The 19,142-nt window shown below is 40.6% G+C and overlaps 2 protein-coding genes across 3 annotated transcripts in view; one reads left to right on the top strand and one right to left on the bottom strand.

Annotated features, from left to right (window-relative positions):
- USP35 (ubiquitin specific peptidase 35) overlaps window positions 1-19,142 on the bottom strand; it is an 873,752-nt gene that overhangs the window by 731,748 nt on the left and 122,862 nt on the right. The gene's annotated exons all lie outside the window — the stretch shown is intronic.
- Window positions 1-19,142, top strand: part of GAB2 (GRB2 associated binding protein 2) — a 177,065-nt gene that overhangs the window by 112,857 nt on the left and 45,066 nt on the right. For both annotated transcript variants that reach the window (XM_004279841.4, XM_033405807.2), the window contains exon 2: window positions 10,725-11,025. In XM_004279841.4, coding sequence (XP_004279889.1) covers window positions 10,725-11,025 — 301 coding nt within the window. The remainder of the gene's footprint in view (window positions 1-10,724; window positions 11,026-19,142) is intronic.

Here is a 19,142-nt window from a genome sequence, read left to right as displayed (position 1 = left end):
GGTTGTCTTAGTGTTACTGATTTGCATTTTCCTAATGAGTAATGAAGTTGAGATCTGTTTACATGTTTATCGCCATTTGGGTATCTTCTTTTGTGTAGTGTCTGTTTAAACTTTTGCCCATTTTTCTATTGAGTGGTCTTATTCTTGCTAATTTATAGACTTTTTTTTAATGTGTTCTGAATATGAGTCCTTCATTGGATGTATGTATTGCAAGTATCTCTTCTCACTTTCTTGGCTTGGCTTTTCATCCTCTTAACGGTGCCTTTTGATAACCAGAAATTAAGTTGAATGTAGTATAATTGATTACTTTTTCTGTTGTCTTAGTACCTTTTGCATATTCGGGAAATCATTGCCTACCCCAAAGTCAGAAACATATTTTCCTTTGTTTTCCTCTAAATACTTTATTGTTTTATCTTTCACATTTGGGTTTATAGTGTTCTGAAATTACTTTTCACATGTGGCGTGACATAGGATCAAGAATCTTTCTTTTCCCACGGTTATTGAATTTACCTAGTGCCACTTATCAAAAGGACAGGTTTTTTTCTCCATAGCACTGCCGTATCACCTTTTTCTTAAATCTAGTGATGATGTATGTAGGGGTCTGTTTCAGGATTCTTCTATTCCATTGGCCTATTAGTCTTTTAGCCTCTGCTTTTAGTCTTCTAAATAGACAAGGCTTTCCTCCTAGTGGCTAACGTTGGTTACACCCAAATGGCCCTGGTAGTGGAAGGTAAAATATATTAGTTATTTATTGCAGGATAACAAATGACCCCAAAGCTTACTGGCTTAAAAGAGCAATAAATGTTTATTATTTCATGTGGTTTCTGTGATTCAGCAATTCAGGGGCAATTTAGTTTGGTGGATTTGGCTCAGTGTCTCTCATGAAATTGCAGTCAAAAGTGCCTATAGCTGCAGTCATCTTGACTGGGGCTGACGGATCTGCTTCTAAGAATGGCTCTTTTTCATAGCTGTCAGGAGGCCTTAGTTCTTCACCTTGTGCATTCCTCCTTAGTACTGCTTGAGTGTCCTTACAACATGGCAGCTGATCCAAAGGAGAACAAGAAAGAACCTGCAGTGTCTTTTAGGCCTTATCCTTGGAAGTCACACACTTTCATTTATGCAGTATCCTATTGTTCGTCCTTCTTCTTTTTTTTTTTTTTAATACACTTATTTATTTATTTATTTTTGGCTGTGTTGGGTCTTCATTTCTGTGCGAGGGCTTTCTCCAGTTGCGGCGAGCAGGGGCCACTCTTCATTGCGGTGCACGGGCCTCTCACTGTCGCGGCCTCTCTTGTTGAGGAGCACAGGCTCCAGACGTGCAGGCTCAGTAGTTGTGGCTCACGGGCCTAGTTGCTCCGCGGCATGTGAGATCTTCCCAGACCAGGGCTCGAACCCGTGTCCCCTGCATTAGCAGGCAGATTCTCAACAACTGCGCCACCAGGGAAGCCCTTGTTCATCCTTATTCTGAATGAGAGGGGACTACATAAGGCTACACTGGGAAATGGATTCATTAGGGGCTATCTTGGAGGCTGGCTACTACACAGAAAATTTGGAGAAGCTGACTGGTACCGTATTTATTTGTTTGTTTCCCCAAGGCAGAGACTCATGTCTGCTATTACAGTGAAGATTTCCTAGAGCTGACAGGTAGCTCGGTAGGTTTAGAAATTCTGGTGAATCTTAGTTCACTCCCTTTTGTTCCCTCGTGCTCAGGGGTCTGAACTCTAAAGTTTATTTATATTTTCGTGTGATTCCTTAAGAGTCCATCTCCATCCCTGAGTGGGAAAGGTTGAGGACAACTGGGTCTGGTTATAATCATTTGCCAACTATGACCCTTTCTTTCCATGATCTTTACTTCTCTTCTGTGAACTTTCTAATTCTCTTGTGGGTAAGTTTTTTTTAATTAAACTTTTTATTTTGAGATAATTTTGGATTCACATGTAGTCATAAAAATAATAGAGATCCCCAGTACCCTCTACCAGTTTCCCCCCAGTGGTAACATCTTCCAAAACTGTGCTACAGTATCACAACAAAGATGTTGGTATTGTTACAGTCAAGATCCAGAACATTTCCATCACCACCATCACCACAAGGATCTTTCATACTGCTCTCCTATAGCCACACCCACTTCTATCCCAGTCCAACCCTCTCCTTAACCACTGACAACCACTAATCTGTTGTCCATTCCTAAATTCTGTCATTTCAAGAATGCTCTATAGGGCTTCCCTGGTGGCCCATTGGTTGAGAGTCCGCCTGCCGATGCAGGGGACACGGGTTCGTGCCCCGGTCCGGGAAGATCCCACATGCCGAGGAGAAGCTGCACCCGTGAGCCATGGCCGCTGAGCCTGCGCGTCCGGAGCCTGTGCTCCGCAACGGGAAAGGCCACAACAGTGAGAGGCCCGCGTACCGCAAAAAAAAAAAAAAAAAAAAAGAGAGAATGCTCTATAAGTGGAATCACACATTATGTAACCTTCTGGGATTGGCTCTGACAAAATTCAGCACATTCTCTGGAGATTCATTCAGGATTTTGCATGTGTCAATACTTTGTTCCTTTTTTTATTGCTGAGTAGTGTTCTGTGGTATGGAAGTACCACAGTTTATTTACCACTTACCCATTGAAGGACATCTGGATTGTTCCCGTTTGGAACTGTTGTAAATAAAACTTACATAAACATTCATTTCCAAGTTTTCGTAGGAATATGAATCTTCATTTCTCTGGGATAAATGCCCAGGAGTAAACCTGCTGAGTCATATAGCGGTTGCGCCCAGGAGTAAAACTGCTGAGTCATATAGCAGTTGCATGTTTACTTTTTTAAGAAGCTGCCGAACTGTTTTCCATAGTGGCTGTATCCTTTTAGAGTCTCACCAGCAATGTTTGAGTGACCCATGTTCTCTGCCTCATTGCCAGCATTTTGCGTTGTTACAATTTTTTTTTTTTATTTTAACCATTCTGATAGGTCTGTGATAATATCTCTTTGTGGTTTTGTGTTTTCCGAATGGCTAATGATATTGAACACCTTTTCATGTGCTTATTTGCTATCTGCATATGCTCTTCAGTGAAATGTCTCTTCATGTCTTTTGCCCATGTCCTAATTGGTTTGTTTCCCTTTTTAAACTATTGAGTGTTGGGAGTTCTTTATATGTTCTCCATACTCTCCTTTGTCAAATAGGTGGTTGGCAAATATTTTCTCCCACTCTGTAGCTTATCCTTTTAGCCTGTTAACCATCTTTTGCAGAGCAAAAGTTTTGAATTTTAATGAAGTCTAATTTATAGATTTTTCCTTTTATGGATTATGATTTTGGTGTCTAGCCTAAGAACTCTTCGCCTAGCCCTAGATCCTAAAGATCTCCTCCAATTTTTTCTAAATGTTTTATAGCTTTACATTTAAGTCCATGATTCATTTGGAGTTCATTTTTGTATAAGGTATGAGGCTTAGATCGATGTTCATTTCCCCCCCCACCATGGATGCCCAGTTGCTTCAGCACCATTTGTTGAAAAGGCCATCTTTCCTCCACTAAATTGCTTTTTCACCTTGGTCAGAAATCAGTTGAGCATATTTGGGTAGGTCTATTTCTGGGTTTCCTGTTTTATTCCATTGTTCCTATGTGTATGTCCCTTTGCCAGTATCACATGGTCTTGATTTCTGTAGCTATACAATAATTATTGAAATCTAGTGGACTTGTTTCCCCACTTTTATCTTCTTTTTCAAAGTTGTTTTAGCTATTGTACTTTCTTTGCCTTTCCATATATGTTTTAGAATAATTTTGTCAACATCCATAAAAATCCTTGCTGGGATTTTGATAGAAATTGTGTTAAATCTGAACATCAATTTGGAGAGATGTACTATGTTGTGTCTTCCAATCCATGAACATGGTGTGCGTCTCCATTTAGGTTTTTTAAAATTTCTTTTATCAGCATTGTATAGTTTTCAGCATACATGTCCTGAACATGTTTTGTTAGATTCACACCTCTTTCATTAAAAAAAAAAAATGATTATAAATGGCATTGTGTTTTTATTTTCTATGCCCATGTGTTTATTTGCTAGTATACAGGAGCAAATCAATTTTTGTATGTTCATCTTGTCAGGCATACCTTGGAGATATTGCAAGTTTAATTCCAGACCACCACAGTAAAACAAATACTGCAATAAAGCGAGTCATATGAACTTTTTGGTTTCCTGGTGTATATAAAGGTTATGTTTACACCATACTGTAGTTTATTAGTGTGCAATAGCATTATGTCTGAAAAACTATGTAATACCTTAATTTAAGAATATTGCTAAACAATGCTAACCATCATCTGAGCCTTCATCAGATCACTGATCACAGATCACCATAACAAATATAATCATAATGAAAGAGTTTGAAATAGTGCAAGAATTACCAAAACGTGACACAGAGACACAAAGTGAGCAAATGCTGTTGGAAAAATGGTGCCAATAGATTTGCTTGACAGAGGGTTGCCATAAACCTTCAATTTGTATAATATGCAATGTCCACAAAGCATAATATAGCAACATGCAATACAATGAGGTACTCCTGTATTTTGTGACCTTGCCAGACTCACTTATTTGTCCCAGGAGTTTTTTCCTAAATTCCTTGGGATTTTCTATGTGGACAATCATGTCATCCAAACAGGGACAATTTTTTTCTTCCTTTTCAATCTGTATGCCTTTTTAAAAATTGAGATACAGTTAATGTACAGTATTATATAAGATACAGGTGTACAACATAATGCTTCACAATCTTTAAAGGTTATGCTCCATTTATAGTTATTGTAAAATATTGGCTATACTCACTGTGTTGTACAGTATATCCTTGTAGCTTATTTACTTTATAGGTAATAGCTTATACCTCTTAATCCCTGCCTCCTATCTTGCCTCTACCCCCTTCCCTCTCCCAACTGGTTACCACTAGTTTGTTCTCTATATCTGTGAGTCTGTTTCCTTTTTGTTATATTCACTAGTGTGTTTGATTTTAGATTCCACCCATAAGTGACACCGTGCAGTATGTCTTTCTCTGACTTATTTCACTTAGCATAATGCCCTCTACATCCATCAATCTCTCTGCCTTTTATATCCATTTCTTGCTTTATTTCCCTGACTAGAACTTCAGCACTATGTTGAGTAAGTGGTGAGAGCAGACATCCTTGCCTTGTTCCTGACCTCAGGGGGAAAGCATTCAGCCTTTCAATATAAAGTGTAATGTTGGTGTTGGTCTTCTGTTGATGCGCTTTATCAGATTGAGGAAGTTCCCCCTCTCTTCCTATTTTTTTGAGTTTTTATCATGAATGGGTGTTGAAATGTGTCATATGTTTTTTTGCATTGGTTGATAGGACCATGTGGTTTTTCTCCTTTAGCTTATTACTGTGGTTGATTACATTGATTGATTTTTTTTAATATTGAATCAATTTCACATCTTTGGAATAAACTCCACTTGGTCATGTTATATAATTCTTTTTGTATCTTGCTGAATTCTGTTTGTATTTTACATTTAAGTCCGTGATCCATTTTGAGTTAGTTTTTGTAGGAGATTTTGTACAGATGTAAGAACAGTCCTGAAGAAGCTTTCCCCTTAAGAACATATTCAGGACTCAAGTTCCTGTATTCTCCTTGCATTACGTGTCAGTACTCCAGCAGTAATTTTTCATTTCTATATCATGGGGTACTTTCAAGCTGAAGTGCCCAGACTCCTTTATAAATATTTATTACAGGGTCCTGCACTCATCAAAATGAAGGGAACAAGATGCTGAAAAACTCACGTCATAGAGAATCCACAGCATACCTTTATCTTATTCTCTTTTCTATAATCCTCTTTTTTGTCCTCCTTTCCTACTTTCTACTGTGAAAACTCACTTAACTTTTTAAATTGCATTTATTAGTTTGAATAAATGAATACACTGATTGAATGGAAAAAAAAATCAACAGGTCTTTACTGAGTTCCCATTATAGGCTAAGTACTCTGCCGAGTAACTGTTGGCCACACAGGACCCGAACATCAAGGTGCTCGGAGCTTAAAGGGGAGGAAGACATATGAGCAATTGAAATGTCAAAGATGAGTGAAGAAATGCCACAGAAAGCACGGGTTATTAAGGGAACAAGAGACAGGAGCACCAGCTCTATGGGAAGTTAGTAAAGGCCTTCCAGGAGAAGTGATATTTAACCTGACACTAAGAAAATATAGGAATTTTCCGGATAGATGAGGTGAGGTGAAAGGCATTCTAGGAAGAAACGTCAGCTTGTGCGCAGACATGAAGTCATGCAATTATGTGGCACATTTGGAGAATAAGAAGTAACCTGTTATGCACCTGTAATTTCTGTAAGACCAGGAATTCATGCTGTATCCTCAGCATCTGGGATGATGCCTGTAGCATAGTAAGCACTAAATAAATATTTGTTGGATGGATGGATGGATGGATGGCAGGAAGGAAACATAAATGAGACCTGGGAGATAAGAGAGGTTCAGTGAGAAAGAGCCTTGCTTAGTAAATGCCTACCATGAAGATTGAAAGAGGAATAGGAGGAGATTTTATTCATCATCTGCTTGGGAAGAAACAACAAATACTAAAATATCTGTAATATGTTGTGAAAAAGAAAAATGACATGACGTGAAAAGTACATTAAAAGTATTATGATGGTTCAGAGGAAATAGAGGTCCATTTCAGCTGAGGGGATCAGAGAAGTTGTCTTTGGAGCCAGACTCTTTGGAGTTGCTTATACTTAGTTCTGAATTGTATGGTTCCCCCAAAAACACATACGTGAAGTTGGAGCAGAGAGTGTTGTGGCAGAAGAGCGATGTGAATTTGGAACTAGACTAGATGGCTTTGCCTGCTCTGTCATACATTTATCAGCATTTTGTAGGCAGCCATTTATCAGCCTGCACCACTTCTTGCGAGCGGAACCTGACAGGCTCCGATGTTATCTGTAGCAAACACCTTTTTCTTGTTTATGAGAGTGTCTGCGTGTGTGTTTATGCTCGCACCTGCACACCAGTGATTTGAAGGCAGCTCTTTCTACAGAGACAAGCACTCAAGGGGGATACATCAACTGAAACACAAGCTTCAATACCTTTTAAAAATGCACCTTGCTACCCACACACTTTCATTATATGCCTGCACACACACACACAGATGCACACAGAGTTCTGTAAGTAGTGGCCTGGGCAAGATTTTAGGTGACTATAGTAGATGATACTTATATTTATTTCCTCAGCTCTATCCTATACCTTAACCTTCACTTCCACCATGGCTCATCAGGTACCAGTTATATCCCCATGACCTTCTAGATTCTGTAAGGAGTTCATGTAAGAAAATGATTCATTAATTAGTCCAATACATACTTATTGATAACCACCTCTGTGCCAGGCACTATTCTAAACACTGAGGATGCAGCATGGGATAAAAAGAACCAATCCCTGCCCTCTCGGAGTTTACATCCTGGGCGGTGGGTAGAATCAACAAAAATGTGCTGTTTTAGGTGGCGTAAGTGCTAGTGAGATCAGTATAGCAGAGTAAGCAGGAGAGTGTGAGGGTTGGGTGGTCAGGAAAACAGTCTGTCCAGTAATGTGACACTTGAATAGTGACTTGAAGGAAAAAATAAGCAATGGGACTGTCTGGGGCAGGAGTATTCCAGGCAGGGGGAACAACCAGAGCAAAGACCCCGAGGCAGGATTGTGTGGCCAGTGTGGCAAGAGCAGAACGGGCAAGGTGGAGAGTGGCAGGAGGTAAGGAGAGCTGTGGGATGAGGGACTGTCATACTAGGCCCACTGGCCATTGTGAGGACTTTGGCTTTTACTCTGAGTGAGACAGAAAGCCAGTGGAGACTTGGTGCAGAGAAGTGGCATGCTCTGATTTGCATCAGCACCCGTGCTGAGAATAGATTGCAGGATGAAAGCATAGAAGCAGGAAGACGACCAAATGGTGGACTCAGTCAAGTGAGTTAACAGTGGAGGTGTGGAGAAGTGACCAGGTCGTAGATGTATTTTGAACTGTTTGGACCGACAGGATCTGCTGTTGGGTTAGATGTGGAATGGGAAAGAAAGGAGTTGATGATGACATCAAGATTTTTGGTCTGAGCAACTGGAAGGCTGGAGCTGCTTGTAACTGAGATGGGAAAGATTGCAGGCAGAACAGGCTTGGAGGACGTCAAGAGCTCAGTTTTGAGCACCTTAAGTTTGAGATGCCTATTAGTGAGGAGTTGAATGTAAGACTCTAGAGTTCAATAGACTGGTCTGGGCTGGAGATATAAATTTAGGAATTGCAGCAGTTAGATGGCTTGCAAAGCTGTAAAGTGGAATAAAATAACCTAGGAAGTGGGTATAGAAAGAGAAGAGTCTGAGAACCGAGCACTGGGGCATTCTAACATTTAGAGATCAGGGAGATGAGAAGGAACTAGCACTGAGTGAGCACTGAAGCCAAGTGAAGAAGGTGCTTCAAAGAGAATGGAATAATAAACTGTTATCAGATGTTGCTGAGAGATCAAGTGAAATGCAAATGTTGCAGTCTTTAAGACCTCTGTTGAGTTATTTTAGTGGGGGGTGGGGGGAGCCGGGGGAAGCCTGATTAGACTGCTTCCAAGAAAAGAATGGGAGGAGAGGAAACAATGATTAGTACTATAGAAAACTCTTTGAGGTTTTACTGTACAGAGGAGCAGAAAACTGGGCCATTGCTGGAAGGGAATGTGGGATCAAGTCAAGCTTCTCGTTTTTTTTCTTGGTTGGGAGAAGTTGGGGTCCTGATGGGAATGATCCTAGGAGGGAGGGAAAATGCAGTGATTCCAGAGATACAGTGATGTCCACATGTAGGTGAGAGGGGATGCTCAAGTGGAAGAAGGTTGGCGTTAGACTGGGTGAACTGTCCATGCTCCCTAGTAACAAACTGCTTTGCTACAAATGCAGACAGATTGGTAAATTTGGTGATGGAACATGTGTAGATTCTCTTTTGCTTGCTTGTATTTTCTCATACCAAAGAGTAGAGGTGTTGGAGGTTTAAAGAGAGGGAAGTTCAGGACTTCCCTGGTGGCGCAGCGGTTAAGGATCCGCCTGCCAGTGCAGGGGACATGGGTTTGAGCCCTGGTCCGGGAGGATCCCACATGCCGTGGAACAACTAAGCCCGTGCCCGACAACTACTGAGCCTGCGCTCTAGAGCCTGCGAGCCACAACTACTGAGCCCGCGCGCCTAGAGCCTGTGCTCCGCAACAAGAGAAGCCACCTCAATGAGAAGCCCGCACACTGCAACGAAGAGTAGCCCTTGCTCGCCGCAACTAGAGAAAGCCCACGTGCAACAACGAGGACCCAATGCAACCAAAATAAATAAATAAATAAATAAATTTTAAAAATAAAATTAAAAAATAAAGAGAGAGAAGTTCAAAGACTGTTGCCAAAGAGCAAGAGAAAATCATGGACCAGGTAAATGTAATAGGACTGTCAGGCAGCATAAGGGCTCACTTGAATTTAAAGTGAGAACAGCCAACGTAGTTGTATGATTTTCTCCAACTACATACAGCTGAATGGGAACAGGCAGAGTAGGATGAGCATTAGACTTAGCCAGGGGTTGTGGTTTCCCAGATAAAGGAGAGAAATGGAGAAAAAAAGCAAGGGAATGATGATAATGATGGATCACAGGAGCAAGTTAGGTAGGGAAGGAAGTGAGGACAGGGATAGGAGGTGAGAGTGCAAGGTGGCAGGATTAACAGAGTGAAGGTCCCAGTAGGATGTAACGAATTGTGATGACAGTCTGATCCTTGGCATTTGCAGTGCTTTAGGGTTGTACACATAGTGCTTTGTGTGTGTTTGCATAGTATAAACCCTATAAGGGGGGTAGGACAGGCAGTGGTGATGTTGACTCTCATTCTATAGATGAAGCAGGATCCAAAGAAGTAAATAACTTTATCTAAAAATCACACATTAAGTCAGTGGTAAAGCATAGACTCAACCCAAGGCTCTGTTTTATATGTGATGTCTTTTTACTACTTTGTGTGGTGTCTGCCCACAGATTATTCAGTCTCATTGAAGAGATGGAATGTAGAAGACAACATAAGGGAATATGTAATCTAGTGTTAAATTCTATAGTATGACAGGATGTAAGGAGTTTATTCATTCAGTAATGTATATTGAGTACTTAGTGTGTGCAGGGCTCTATTATAAGTACTAGGGATATAGCAGTGAATGAGATGGGGAAATCCTGAAGTTATGTGCTTCAGAGAAGTTTTAGAAGGGTTTCTATGTGATTTTTCCAAGGCATCATGATTTGGTAAAAAGCACAGTGTACTGAAAGTTAGGAAACTTGTTTCTCTGCTACTTGCTGTGTGTGACATTGTTGCTTCAACTCACCATGTCTGATTGGGGGACCCCATCCATAAGCTGAGATGTTACAGTTTTGCAAGTCCCACCCTGACTAAAAGGTGCATCTGAGTCTGTATTCTAGCTTAATGGAATAATTGCTCTAAAGTGTTTTAGTCCTCATCAGATTTCCTGACCTAAAAAGTGGGAATGCCACATCTCATCTCATAGTGGTAAGACCCTGTTTGCATAGTGAAATGCTGCACTGACACGCATTCTAGTCATCCTTCATTTTTGAAACTCTGGGGAAATAAGAAACGGAGATAGAGGCCGTGCTCAGCCTGCAGGTGCAACAGTCCCCACCCTTAACCTGGTGACATCTGAGGCCCTGTGAAAAGCTTTGAAGTAACTAATGACTTTCCACCCTCTTCTTACTCCTTCCTGTTCAGGCCTGGAAGAAACGCTGGTTTATCCTGCGGAGTGGGCGGATGAGCGGTGACCCAGATGTTCTGGAATACTACAAGAATGATCACTCCAAGAAGCCCCTGCGCATCATCAACCTGAACTTCTGCGAGCAGGTGGATGCAGGCCTGACCTTCAACAAGAAGGAGCTGCAGGACAGTTTTGTGTTTGACATCAAGACCAGCGAGCGCACCTTTTACCTGGTGGCCGAGACGGAGGAGGACATGAATAAGTGGGTCCAGAGCATCTGCCAGATCTGTGGCTTCAATCAGGCTGAGGAGAGCACAGGTATGGGAACAAACACGGATCTTTCTCAGAAGGGGCCAGGCACTTCCTGGGAGGGGCTGGGCAGCTGGGGCTAGGATGATGGCCCTCATATTCCTTGAACCAGGAGAACAACCTGTAGCTAAAGGCTTTCCTCTGTGGCAGAGGAGTAGTAGGCAAAGGGTAAGAGTGTGAAGGGGTAGCCAAATATAGAGGGCCTCCTAGCACTAACTATGCTCAAGTGGGAAACAGATATGTTGGGGTTATGATGAAGCTCGAGGTACTTGATGGTGTTTCTTCAGGTACCTCCATGCCACCACATTTCGCAGGTCTGCACCTTTCTCCCCTTCCCTCAGCTCTCTAGCTCTTTGTGCCCTGTTAACTGTCAGCCATCCCATGGGCAACTCACACCTTTATCCCTTCTCTGATGCATCTCTGTCCGTTCCTGCCATCTATTTCAGACCATCCTGCGCAGTTATCCTTGCCACTTGTTTTTGGCAGGGGGAGGTTTGGGATCCCTTGTGATTATTATTGATGTATAATCCAGTGTTCATTATATTTACTTGGGAAGGGACAGTCAAGAGGGGGAAATTCTGATTTGTGTTGGGTTTTGTTAACCTTCAAAAAAAAAAGGGTAGCTCAACTTTTCAAAATAAAAGTTTTAAATTGCAGAAACGCTCTTTGACATTTGTTGGGGCTCATCCTCAACTCTGGGATGATTGAGGAGTAGGGTTTTTTTGAGGCAGATGGAGACCCTAAATTAGTAGTTTCCTGAGCCTGGTTACATATCAGAAGTAGAAGAACATTTTTTAAATGCTGATGCCAAGGACCCGTATCAAATCAGTTAACCAAGAACCTCAGGGGTGGGACCTAGGCATTAGTGTCTTCTGAAAACTTCATTCTAAGTAGCAAGGGTCTGGGGCTCAGCATCCGTTTTCTGTACATAAATGAAGGCCTCATACAGTCTCTGATTCATATACCTGTTTTCTAAATTTTTTACAGCCCTTTAAAACAAAAACCATTCCTAGCTCATCAGCAACATCGTCCTCATCTGGGAATCTGTTAGAAATGCAAATTCTTGGGCCCCACTCCAGACTTACTGAATCAGAAACTCTGGGCGTGGAGCCCAGCAATCTGTGTTTTGATCAGCCTGCCAGGTGATCTGATGCACAGTTAAGTTTGAGAACCGCTGGTTTAGATTCTTGCTGCTCAGAGTGGGGTTTGTGGACCAGCAGCGTCAACCTCTCCTGGGAACTTGTTAGAAATGCAGAAGACTTCCACCCAGACTTACAGAATCAGAATCTGCGTATCTTTAAAACTTCTTATTCTGAAATAATGTTACACTTACAGAAGAGTTGCAAAAATTGTACAGCAAGTTCCCATATATCTTTCATTCAGCTTTCCCTGATGTTAACATCTTGCTTAACCAGGTATAGTGGTCAAAACTGAGCAGTTAACATTGATTGGTACAGTACTATTCACTGCAGTGTATTGGGATTTCACCTGTTTTTCACCAGTGTCTTTATTCTGTTCAGGATTCAATCCAGGATAGCACATTAGATTTGGTGGTTCTGTCTCCAGGGCTCCTCCAATCTGTGATGACAGTTCCTCAGTCTGTCTTGTCTTGTTTGACCTTGACACTTTTAAAGAGTACTGGTTAGGGGGCTTCCCTGGTGGCGCAGTGGTTGAGAGTCCACCTGCCGATGCAGGGGACACGGGTTCGTGCCCTGGTCCGGGAGGATCCCACATGCCACGGAGTGGCTGGGCCCGTGAGCCATGGCCACTGAGCCTGCGTGTCCAGAGCCTGTGCTCCGCAGCGGGAGAGGCCGCAACAGTGAGAGGCCTGCGTACTGAAAAAAAAAAAAAAAAAAAAAAGTACTGGTTAGGTATTTTGTAGAATGTCCCTCCATTTGGTGTTTTCTCATGATTAGATTGAAGTTTTGGGGAGACTACCACAGAGGTGATGTGCCTTTTTTTGCACGTTGTGTCAGGGGGCACATGGTGTCAATACGTCTTATTACTGGTCATGTTAACCTTGATCACTTGATTAAGGTAGTATCTGCCAAGTTCCTCCACTGTAAAGCTACTATCTTTGCTTTTGTAATTAATAAATAGTTTGGAGGAAATACTTTAATCATGTGCAAATATCCAATTTCTCCTTAAACTTTTGCGCACTAATTTTAGCATTTATCAGTGGATCGTGTTTACAACCATTATTACTGTGGTATTCTAGTGAATTTTTCTATTTCCCTCAGAATCCACATTTTATTAAGATCCCTAGGTGATTTGTATGCACGTTAAAGTTTGAGAAGCTCTGGTCTGGATTACTTGTCCACAAACCTGGTGCCTCATCAGAATCACCCTAAAAACTTTTATCTAACTTACAGGTACTAATTCAGTAGATCTGGCTTAGGGCTGAGGAATCAATAGTGTTAAGAGATTCCTCCTATAGAATGGGAGGAATTATTTCCAAATCATATCTGATGAGGGTCTAGTATCTAGAATATAAGAAGAATTCTTACAACTCAATAACAACAAGAAAAAGACAAATGACCTCATTTAAAATTGGGCAAAGGATCTGAATAGACATTTCTCCAGAGAAGATGTACAAATGACCAGTAAGCCCATGGAAAGATGTTGAACATCATCAATCATTAGGAAGATGCAAAGCAATACCACTAGCACTTCACACCCACTAGGATGGCTGCAATCAATATATGGACAATGATAACTGGCAAGAATGTGGAGAAACATACATTGCTCATACATTCCACCTCATACATTGCTGGTGGGAAAGTAAAATGGTACAGCTACTGGAGAACACAGTGTGTCCATTTTTTAAAACCTTAAACCTATGATCCAGCAATTCCACTCCTAGGCATATACTCAAGAGAAATGAAAATATGTTCACACAAAAATTTATAGACGAATGTTCATAGAAACGCTATTCATAATAGCCAAAATGTGGGCACAACCCAAATGTCCATTAATGAATAAACAAGATGTACGTGTGGCGGAGTGCATGTGTAGTGAGCACTTTTAAGATCTGCTCTCTTAGCAACTTTCAAGTCTACATTTGTTACAGTATTGTTAACTATAGTCACCATGCTATATATTACATCCCTAGGATTTATTCATTTTATAACTGGAAGTTTGTACCCTTTGATCCTTACCCATTTCCCTTGCCCCACCCTTGCCCCTGAAAACCACCAATCTATTCTCTGTTTCTATGAGTCTGGTTAGTTTAGATTCTGCATGTAAGTGAGACTATACAGTGTTTGTCCTTCTCTGTCTGACTTATTTCACTTAGCATAATGGCCTGAAGGTTCATCCATGTTGTCACAAATGGCAAGATTACCTTCATTTTATGGCTGAATTATATATGTATATATATATATATATACACACACACACACACACTATATATATGTGTGTGTGTGTGTGTGTGTGTGTGTGTGTGTGTGTGTGTGTATATATATAAAATGTGATTTTTTAAATATATAGTCACATTTTCTTTATCCATTCATTCTTCAGTGGACCTTTAGGTTGTTTCCATGTCATGCCTACTATAAGTAATGCTGAAATGAACATGAGGGAGCAGATATCTCTTCCAGATAGTATATTCAATTCCTTCAGTGATATATCCAGAAGTGGCATTGCTGGGTCATATGGTAGTTCTATTTTTAATTTTTTGAATAAACTCCATACTGTTTTGCATAGTGACTGTACCAATTTATATTCCTACCTACGGTGCACAAGGGTTCCCTTTTCTCCACATCTTTGCTCACACTTACCTCATATCTTTTTGACAATAGCCATTTAACAGGTGTGAAGTGATATCTCATTGTGGTTTTGATTTGATTTACATTTCCCTGATGATTAGTGATGTTGAGCACCTTTTCAGGTAGCTGTTTGCCATTTGAATATCTTCTTTGGAAAAAGGTCTGTTCATGTTCTTTGCCCATTTTTTAATCAGGTATTTGAGTTTTTGCTATTGAGTTATATGAGTTCCTTATATATTTTTGATATTAATCCCTTATCAGACATGAAGTTTGCAAATATTTTCTCCCATTCCTTAGGTTGCCTTTTCATTTTATTGATTGTTTCTTTTGCTGTGCAGAAGCTTTTTAGTTTAATGTAGTCCCACTTATTTACTTTTGCCTTTCTTGCTTGTGCTTTTGGTGTTATATCCAAAAAATCGTTGCCAAGACCAGTGTCAAAGAACTTTTCCTCTGTGTTTTCTTTTAGGATGTTTATGGTTTCAGGTCTTACATCTTTTATGCATTTCAAGTTAATTTTTATGCATTGTGTAAGATATGGTTTTTTTGTTTGTTTGTTTTGTTTTATTTATTTTGGGCTGCATTGGATCTTTGTTGTTGCATGCGGGCTTTCTCTAGTTGCGGTGAGTGGGGGTTACTCTTTGTTGCGGTGCACAGGCTTCTCATTGTGGTGGCTTCTCTTGTTGTGGAACATGGGCTCTAGGCTCACAGGCTTCAGTAGTTGTGGCATGCAGGCTCAGTAGTAGTTGTGGCTTGCAGGCTCTAGAGCGCAGGCTCAGTAGTTGCGGCATGCAGGCTTAGTAGCTCCGCAGCATGTGGAATCTTCCTGGCCAGGGCTCGAGCCCATGTTCCCTGCATCAGCAGGCAGATTTTTAACCACTGCACCACCAGGGAAGTCCTAAGATAGGGTTTTTGTTTGTTTGTTTGTTTGTTATTTTAACATCTTTATTAGAGTATAATTGCTTTATGATGGTGTGTTAGTTTCTGCTTTATAACAAAGTGAAGCAGCTATACCTATACATATATCCCCATATCCCTTCCCTCTTGCGTCTCCCTCCCACCCCTCTAGGTGGTCACAAAGCACCAAGCTGATCTCCCTGTGCTATGTGGCTGCTTCCCTATCTATTTTGGTAGTATGCCACTCTCTCACTTTGTCCCAGTTTACCTTTCCCCCTCCCCGTGTCCTCAAGTCCATTCTCTACATCTGCGTCTTTATTCCTGTCCTGCCCCTAGGTTCTTCATAACCTTTTTTTTCCTTTAGATTCCATATGTATGTGTTAGCATACGGTATTTGCTTTTCTCTTTCTGACTTACTTCACTCTGTATGACAGACTCTAGGTCCATCCACCTCACTACAAATAACTCAATTTTGTTTCTTTTTATGGCTGGGTAATATTCCATTGTATATATGTGCCACATCTTCTTTATCCATTCATCTGTTGATGGACACTTAGGTTGCTTCCATGTCCTGGCTATTGTAAATAGAGCTGCAGTGAACATTGTGGTACATGACTCTTTTTGAATTATGGTTTTCTCAGGGTATATGCCCAGTAATGGGATTGCTGAGTTGTATGGTAGTTCTTTTTTTAGTTTTAAAGAACCTCCATACTGTTCTCCATAGTGGTTGTACCAAGATAGGGTTTTAATTCCATTCTTTTGCATGTGAATATCCAGTTTTCCCAACATCACTTTTTAAATTTATTTATTTAGGCTCCACTGGGTCATACTTGTGGCATGCGGGATCTTTTAGTTGCAGCATGTGGACTTCTTAGTTGCAGCATGGGGACTCTTAGTTGCGGCATGCATGCAGGATCTAGTTCCCCAACCAGGGGTTGAACTCGGGCCCCCTGCACTGGGAGTGTGGAGTCCTACCCACTGGAAGATCAGGGAAGTCCCCCAACACAGTTTATTGAAAAGACTTTTCTCCTTTGAGTATTTTTGGCTCCCTTGTCAAATAATGACCATATATTGGGGCTCTCTATTCTGTTCCTTTGGTCTATATGTCTGTTTTTCTGCCAGTACCATACTGTTTTGATTACTATAGCTTTGTAATATACTTTGACATCAGAGAGTGTGATGCTTCCAACTTTGTTCTTCTTTCTCCAGATTGCTTTGGCTATTTGGCATCTTTTGTGGTTTCATATGAATTTTAGGATTGTTTTTTTCTATTTCTGTAAAAATGCCATTGGAATCTTGATAGGAATTGCACTGAATGTATAGATGGTTTTGGATAGTATGGACATTTTAACAATGTAAATTCTTCAAATCCATGAACACAAGATATCTTTCCACTTATTTGTGTTGAAGTTCTTAATTTTTGATCATGGAGCCCTGCATTTTCAGTTTGTACTGAGCTCTGCAAATTATGTAGCTGATTGTGCCTGGGCTAGATGTCCTGCCCTAGGAATTATGTGATCTTCCTTGAGGAAGGATTATGAGCCCCCATTTTACTCGTAAGTTCTTTGGTATAATTTTTGCTTCCTGTGTGGACTTTTTTGTTTTCCCCCCCAAATCTTTGTTATTTTAGGCTTTATGGATTTTGTTTTTGTTTTTCATTTTATTTTATTCCTGATAAAGAAATAAAATACTCATGCAAAAAAAAAGAATAAAATAAGAAAGGAATTTTTAAAAAGTGGGAGAAAGAACCCATAGACCCCCTAGTCTCAAAGCTTTCATAAATGTGAGAAATAAGTCCAAGGAATACGTCAGCTTTTTAGGAAATAGGTATAATGGGGTGGAGGAGGAACCAGAAAGCAAATTGCTTTTAAGAACTATTCCCTTGTGGGATTAGAGGTGTCCCTACCAAGAAAAACATATCCTTGAGATGTAGCAAAAATTACTCTTGGTGCAAATATCTTTTTTAAAAATCACATATTTAAAAAATAGTTATTTTCTGAATCCCTACTTTTACTATATAGAATTTAAGTATAATTCAAATTCAAATATGTAGAACTACATCATCTGGGCTTGCTTTCTTTGGTGGGAATATTTATTCATTCATACATTGTTCATTTACTCATTCATTCATCAAGTCTTCATGGAACACTCATTCTGTGAGAGTCCCTGTCATAATCACTGAGGCTACAAACTATAAAGATGAACCATAGAGTTCCAGCCCTCAGACATCATAGTCTAGTGGAGGGGACAGACATAACCAGACAGTCACAGGGAAATTCTGTAACAGAGGCATCACCAAGGATGGAAGCACCAGCCCATGCACCACCGTCTCAGTGAGGGAAGAAAAGGAGGGGAAGTATTAAGGGGGTGACCAATAATCAAGTCAGTATTTTTCAACAGCTTTGTCTATTAAACAGTATATTCCCTTTAACTTTTAACTTCTTTTTTAAGGGATTATTTTATTAGATGTCTAGTAGTTTAATTACCAGAGCAAGGGTATTATTTGTCTCTGATAGAGGTTTAGGATTTTTTGTGAGATCTTTCTGATGAAGACAAATGGCCTTTTCTTCCCTCTCATAGGAGAATCTGGTATGTAAAAAGATTCAGCCACATAATAGGTTATGTTGTAATTTAGAAGCTGTCTTGAAAGTATATATATTACATCTATAAAACCCTCAGGTAAGGAATGAGAGATTAATCACCCAAGTCAGTGTTTCTTTTCACTGAGAATCAGGATCTGAGGGAAAGCAGGAAGGAAGTTAACATTTGACTACCTACTTTTGCTTAAGTACTTTATTTCGTTTAATCACGTTTATCAACTGTTTCTGTTTTTTTCAAATAAAGGAACTGAGTGTTTCTTCCCTGCCTAGCACTCCAGGACTAAAACTCTTCTCTGAACCCAGCCTTGGCTGGGTTCAGATGGGCTATCCAACTCTCATCTGCCTGAGATTCTTCCTAAATACAACTGCTGCTCTCCTTTTTCTAAGGCTTGTTGAGAACAATCCAATCACCTGGGTGTTAGCATCAGCACCTGCCTTATGTGAGGAGCATCCTGTACTGATATCTAACCTTCAGTGGCCACAAAAGGAAATTATAGGAGCTGTGTATTGAGCATCTACTCTATGTAAAATAAGGACTTTACGTAAATTCTCACTAAAAATTCAGTCATCCTCTGAGGTAGCAACAATTTTGACTAAAGGTCACAGCTAGAAAATGGTGGAGCCAGGATTCTAGTCTAACCCAGGTCTGACTGTGCATTATAATATGCTGTCTCTTTGTCCTGGACCTCCTGGAATATGAAAATCTGCCAGAACGAAGCCCCGATAGTTTTGCCCCTGTGGACACCATGTATTAGATTGGAAGCACTCCTTGACCCCTTCCACCAGAGTCCTACAGCTGGCTCAGTTTTCCCTCCTCACCAACCCATATTGCTGAAATCCTTGGGCTCGAATATTCCAAGAATTT

Source organism: Orcinus orca, chromosome 8 (genome assembly GCF_937001465.1).
Source record: "Orcinus orca chromosome 8, mOrcOrc1.1, whole genome shotgun sequence".
NCBI classification, from domain to species: domain Eukaryota; kingdom Metazoa; phylum Chordata; class Mammalia; order Artiodactyla; family Delphinidae; genus Orcinus; species Orcinus orca.
The sequence above is the reverse complement of the archived record's forward strand: the minus strand, read 5'-3'. Positions and strand labels throughout refer to the sequence as shown.